At 37.7% G+C, this 6,570-nt stretch overlaps 1 protein-coding gene across 9 annotated transcripts in view; it reads left to right on the plus strand.

Annotated features, from left to right (window-relative positions):
* elna (elastin a) overlaps nucleotides 1-6,090 on the plus strand; it is an 83,330-nt gene extending 77,240 nt beyond the window's left edge. For all 9 annotated transcript variants that reach the window (XM_057838870.1, XM_057838874.1, XM_057838872.1 and 6 more), the window contains 8 exons: nucleotides 190-267; nucleotides 398-454; nucleotides 686-721; nucleotides 946-1,014; nucleotides 2,094-2,138; nucleotides 3,687-3,722; nucleotides 4,483-4,557; nucleotides 4,768-6,090. In XM_057838870.1, the coding sequence (XP_057694853.1) occupies nucleotides 190-267; nucleotides 398-454; nucleotides 686-721; nucleotides 946-1,014; nucleotides 2,094-2,138; nucleotides 3,687-3,722; nucleotides 4,483-4,557; nucleotides 4,768-4,817 (446 nt within the window). In that variant the 3' untranslated portion in view covers nucleotides 4,818-6,090. The remainder of the gene's footprint in view (nucleotides 1-189; nucleotides 268-397; nucleotides 455-685; nucleotides 722-945; nucleotides 1,015-2,093; nucleotides 2,139-3,686; nucleotides 3,723-4,482; nucleotides 4,558-4,767) is intronic.
* Nucleotides 6,091-6,570: the final 480 nt, after the last annotated feature.

Consider the following 6,570-nt stretch of genomic DNA (forward strand, 5'->3'; position numbering starts at 1 on the left):
TGTAAAACTGACTGGAGTTTTTTTGTTGTTTTTGTTGTTGTCTTCTATCGGTACCAACTGGGGTGGCAACTGGGGTGGCAAGCCTGTCTTTTAGGGTGCCAGTTGCCACACCATGCCACCCCGGTGCATCTGCTAAAATAGTTATTTGAAACAGTATGCAATAAATGCCAATTCTGTTGTATTCTATAGTTCCTTATGGACCTGGAACAGGTATTGGAACTGGAACAGGACCTGCGCTGCCTGGTGCAAAGCCCTTGAAACCTCCCTGTGCGTATGTTGTATATGCAATAAATTAATTAAAAAATCTAAAATCCCCTTCCTTATTTATTATTTCAACAATATTGTAGAACGCTGTCTGTGTATTTACCGTTTATTTGTCTTTATCTTTCGGATATAGACGTAGGAGGAGCAGGAGGTGGAGCAGGAATTCCACTGGCAGCAGGAGGCTATCCAGGTTAGAAGTCACATACTTTTTATGTACACTAACATGAGATATTCTTTAGTTTAGCATCAAATATACATTTTTGTGTCAATAAGAAATACAAGTTCAATTACCCATCTGAAGCAAAAAAAAGTCTTACTTTGTTTTAGTGAAACATAAACACATTAAGAACTGTACTTAATGTGGGAGTTAACCTGCCACTGCCAGACAATAATGCTCCTTTTTTGTGTCATCACAATGCAGCGGGATACAATCCATATCAACGTGGGTATGGACAGGGTATGTACAAAGGAGAAGAGCAGCTATTACACATGTACAAACAAATAATGTTCCGCCCAGTGACTAAAGTGACAGTTGCTCAGGAAGAAGCCATCTTTTTGGCATTTCCTGTGCAGACAGCTGATAACTCTTTTCAATGGGTGTAAAGAGAATAACAGTTAGGAGGGCTGCTGGCATTGTAAATAAACCTTTTTTAAATTTGAAGCAAGTCTCTATTTCCACAGGTGGTTTCCCATACCCCTCAGCAGTTGGACTGGGTGGTGCTGGGGGAGGAGCTAAAGCACCAAAACCAGGTAGCTTTTCTAGTAGCACCTAATAACGAAATTTAGTATAAGTAAGTATAAGATAAGAAAGAAAGAAGTATAAGATGGACTGCTGCTGATTATAACATGTAATTACTCCGAGACATGGTATGGGGGAAATTACTATATTTGGCCAAGGCTCCCCTTTAGATGTTTTTTTTTTTTTTTGCCCATTTAACAAAGATCCAAGCTTAAATCCTATATTTCTAATATTTAGTGTACATCACTGTACTATCAATCTCAATATAAATTATTTTTTTGTAATGAATAAATTATGATAAACGTAACCACACTGTTAATAAGGGAATAGCGGTGATGGCGATATATATATATATATACGTATATATGTTTGTTTGTTTGTTTTTTTAACTCAAGTCGCAAATAATTATTCCCTTTCAGTGTCAAACTGTACCATCATAAAACATCAAAAAGACAAGCAACTCCACAGCTGCCGTACAAACATAAAAAGAAATTAACCAATGGTAAATTGAAAAAACAGCAATACATTCAGTGTAAATTAAATGACTTTATGACTAATGATGAAGCCATAATGCAAAGGTGATCATCTACACGATGTGCCATGTTTTTCTTTTTTTAAAGCCTAATTGTCACACAAATCTGAAAATAAATTAACTACACACTTTTCTGATATTTTAACGTTTCTTTTCATGCTCTCTTAACACGCCCTCGTTAAGTCCGCTCCTTCTTTTGAGATGTCTTTTAAAAGATTTTAAAAATCTTCCAAGAAACAAAATGCAGAGTTTGATGCTCACTGCAGTGGTTTACAGTTTGGACAAAAAGCATGGCATCAATTCCCATTAGACTGTGATTACTCTTGCACTGTGCTCACTGCACAGCATCAAAGTGTGGCAGTTTAAAGATAACATCAAGCCCAGGAGACTCCTGACGTAATTCGGCAAAAGTAGACCAGAACAAACTTGACTCGGGTTAATGTTTTTTTTCAGTCAAGATTAAAATCCGACTATCAGATCACAAAAATGTTATGAATGTCTGCAATTATCTGTCCACAATGGATCTGTCCACTTTAACTAATTGCCTGACATGAACAGGTTATGGAAATCTTGGAGGTGGTGGAGGATATCAACCGCAGCCAGGTGAGGACTATCATATGGACATAATAATCATGGCCTTAATCCTCATCCCAATAAGACATGTACTAGTATTGCATCAACAAGTAATGCCATCTGTGAAAATGTACTCTATATAACATGGATGGTCTTGCCCAACATATTTAATTGTAATCCCACCATATGCATTGAAAATGAGAGAAAAGCATGTAAACAGGCACAAATAACTCAAGGCTTGGTTAGTTAGGGCTCAGAACTAACCAATAACTATTTGAATCTGATAACTGCAGAATTTATTACCATAGTTTTTATTTTTACATTGCGCACTAATGTATAGCACCATCTACAGGATTCTAACCCAAGCCTTATTACCAGATAGGCCGGGGGTTGGCAACCCATGTTTTGAAAGCCGCATGCGGCTCTTTAGCGCTGTCCTAGTGGCTCCCTGGAGCATTTTCAAAAATGTTTGAAAATAGACAAAGATGGTTAGGGAAATGTATTTTTTGTTTTTATATGGTTTCTGTAGGAGGACAAAAATGACGCAAACATTCTTAACATTTTCCAATGCTGGAAAAATGTGTAGAATAAATATTAAATTTCAACATTTCTGTCAAGGAACATTTGCGTCATAGCCTGCGACACACATTTCTATCAGCAGGGCGGGATGCCAGTCATTACCCGTTGTAAACAAACCGGCAGCCGAGTACCCAGTTGGGAGTGAGAGAAAAAGTGCGATTCCATAACTTCTGAAAAACTGGAGCGCAAAAAATAGATTTATGAAATGTATAGCATCGCCAAACTCCACTACTGCTGCATGTTTTGCTGTAACCCTGGGGTTAAAGCATGGAAAACCATTCACAGATGGTGGATACGTGAAGGAGACATTCATCAACATATCAGAACACCTATTTGCAGACTTCAAAAACACCAACATAGTAAAGAAAATCAAAGGCATGCCCAGATAAGGGGCATGTTATGCTTGTTCCATTTTGTTGTTTTTCGAAACCTCAAAATAAAAACAACATCAAAAATTGAATTTTTTTATTGCATTTATAATTTCATAAAACAACAAAACAATTCATTAATATTGTAATGAAGTTAAACTTGATGTGGCATCATACAACATAACAGTCACGTGGTGCGTTGTATGTACTGCAGGGGAAATAAACACTAAATCACGAAGGCTCGTTATGTATTTTTAGTCGACTTAGTTATTTTGATAGTAGGCTAATACAGATACAGCATGTGTTGCCTTCATTGTTAGGCTTATTTAAGGCTTTTAAATTTCTGCGGCTCCAGACATATTTGTTTTTCTGGTCGAATATGGATCTTTCAACATTTTGTGTTGCCATTCCCTGAGATAGGCAGAGGACATGCTGGACCTGCATCAAATGACATAGTCAAGATAGCGATAAATACTCTTAAATACTGACTGGGTCATTCCACAATCCTTTTATACAGGAATTCCTTAATTAGTATGTGTTTAATCCTGATCACAACTGAACTGAGTTCAAATCCTAACCACCTTTATCATGAGACTAATTGATCATCTATTGCTCCCCTAACTGTACACAGGTGGATACGTCCCAGCCCCTTTGACACCTCAACAAGGTACCATACAACCATTTGTCATATCAATATTCGTATGATCACAATATAATCAACACCTTTGTTCATTTTCCAATTTCCAAATACCAGACTATCTGGATGAAATAGGATGTCAATTCTGTGTGTGTGTCTGCGTGCATGTGCATGCTCATCAGTGCAGATGGCTTGACACAAGCAGTGTGTGAATGCATGATAATCTGCATTTTCCTGAACATTGGAGATTATTTCTGGTGGGATTATTTCAAGGAGAGCACGTCTGCTTCCTTAGTTTGTTAGATTGATATTTTACAGTGTTGGGAGCATCTGCAACCGACCATAGTCTCCTCCACATAAGCAACAGTTCATAATGCTAATGCCAATAATATTTACAGTATCTGTATTTGAATTGGATTCATGATAGTACATATTGATCCATTGTCAACTCTTCAGTTTGACTTTATCTTGCTGATTTTTCAGTCAGTCCTGCCATTATCTACTTAGGTTGCAAAATACAGTATCAAGATGGGAGCGACCAAATTGCTGATCAAAATTGCACCAAATTGTTTCTTTTCACACTTTCTGGAGCACCTTACATAGTGATCCGGCAGGCAGCTCGGCCTGTACCCCATGTAATAAGTGACGTTGTAATTTCCTAGGTCAGGCTGAACCCAGAAGAAAATTTCATTAAACTTGTGTAATGTCAAATAAACTGTTGACACTTGAATCAATCATATACTGCAACGACGGTTTATTGTTCCTATTCCTGTATGTTTGTTCTATGCAGCCAAAGCAGCCAAGTATATTGGGAATCCATTGCAAGGCTTTCTGGGTGGTGCAGGAGGGGGAGGCGCCTACCGAGGTAATTGACCTGCGTTTAACATACTGCATACTGAAGGTATTGAATTTATAATATGTGCCAACTGTATAAATGTTTCATTGTTCAGACATTATTTTGTTTGCATTTACAATGATAATAATAATAGTAATAACTAAAGTATGAGGCCAGGGTTTTGTTAATGAGATGGTCTGTTGTATATGTGGCTCCGTCCATGTTAATTGTTTTCTACAGGTGGTGCCGCAGCAGCATGCCAGGGCAAATACTGCGGCAGGAAGAAGTAGATCCTCCTGAGGTGTGAGAGGGCCTGAAAAAATCCATGGTGCTACTGCATGAACTAGAATGTACATTTTAGAACACAACTATTCAATGTTGTTTTTACGTACTTGATTTCAACGTCCGCTTCTGTGCAAACCCACCGACCAAGAGTTTTGTATTTTTTTTTTCCTCATGTGTCATTTATTACTGACAGTGCCTTTTTACATGAATGTGTGAAAGTCAATTGGTTTTAATGCCCCTGAGTAATTCTAGTTGATATATATGTGTCGTCCCATGTTGCTCATTCCTACGCATACAAATGTCTTCTTTATGTGGAGTGGACATATGGTGACACGGCGAAAGACTGCATGAAAACGTTGTCTGCCAATGCAACCCTTGAGCAGGACCCTGAAGCGCATGCTTTGCAGTCTTAAAAAAACACAGGGGCTGAAATTCTGCAGCACACCACCTCTCTGACCCGTGAGAAGGCTGCTTTCTGTGGCCGACTCTCTGCATCATCTTGGGCCCTCCTTCCTTGCTGCTACTTTTAGTCCCATTGGGTATAAAGTAGTGGGAAACGGGATTTCTGCCAACTCATCTGTTCTCAACCTTTTTTTGCTGATTCTATTTGCCCAAGAACCTCCAATTTCGACAAGTGCCTTTTGAAGATCAGTCTGTAAAAGAATGTTGCCTTTTCTACTTTCATTCCTCTAGTGTATTTCTGAAAAGTTTGCATTTTTGCGCATTCGCTTAGTGATGCTTTTTTCCTCAAGCATCATTTCAGGAGTTATTTTCATTCATGTCATAGGGTCATCAAGCTTATGCTATTGTTATTATAAATGTGTGAACATGCAGTAAGACCTTGCCATTGCATTTACTATTCATGAATTGTAGTACAGAATAACATTTTTATTTAATGGGTTCATCCAACCCCCATTGTTCATTTACTTGAGCTGTTTATTTGAAGAAAAAAAAAAGAGGAAAAAGCCTAACTGACCAAAGGTTCATGGGTGCTGTTGCCATGTGACCCCATTTTCCATAATTGTGTACTGTATTTTGTACTAATATGAAGGTTGCTGGCGTTTGTTCGTCCACTCCGAGCTGTGTGAGAACTGTCTTTGAGCCTCGCTGGGTCAGACAAGTGCCGTGGGATACACTTCATCTTTATTTAAAACTATTTCTATAAGGAGGAACATTGTGGTTTTGCACTTTTTTGTATGTCTCCACCCACACATGCACACTCTCACATGACTTGATATATCCTGCCATTGTATTTGCTTTATTGAAAAACAAAATAAAATGTGTTTTAAAAAAACATGTCTGGAAGTTTTGATTCTCTTCTGTCAGCAATTTTTTGCAGTGTTATTAATATTACTTTAAAAAAAAAAGTAGTTACAGTTACAAATTACTTCTGTCAAAAAGTAATTGTGTTAGTAACTCAGTTACCTTATTGTAAGAGTAATTAGTTACGGACGTTACTTTTCATGTTCTACACGTTATTACAATATACTACATTCTATAACATCTTTCACAACAGAGATATTTATATTAACTGATTGAAGAATAAAACACTGCATACAATATTTTATTTATTTGGATCAAATATATTAGTCTGTTAAGAAAACACAAACTGACCATTAACCAGCACCAAACAAAAGTTCCAGCATCATCACCTTGTCCAATGCAGATTCTTGACTCTTGACAAGGTGATGATGCTGGAACTTTTGTTTGGTGCTGTTCCAGTGAGATTTACAAAGATGACTGCCTGAAGAAGACATC

Source organism: Corythoichthys intestinalis, chromosome 6 (genome assembly GCF_030265065.1).
Source record: "Corythoichthys intestinalis isolate RoL2023-P3 chromosome 6, ASM3026506v1, whole genome shotgun sequence".
Classification (NCBI taxonomy): Eukaryota; Metazoa; Chordata; class Actinopteri; order Syngnathiformes; family Syngnathidae; genus Corythoichthys; species Corythoichthys intestinalis.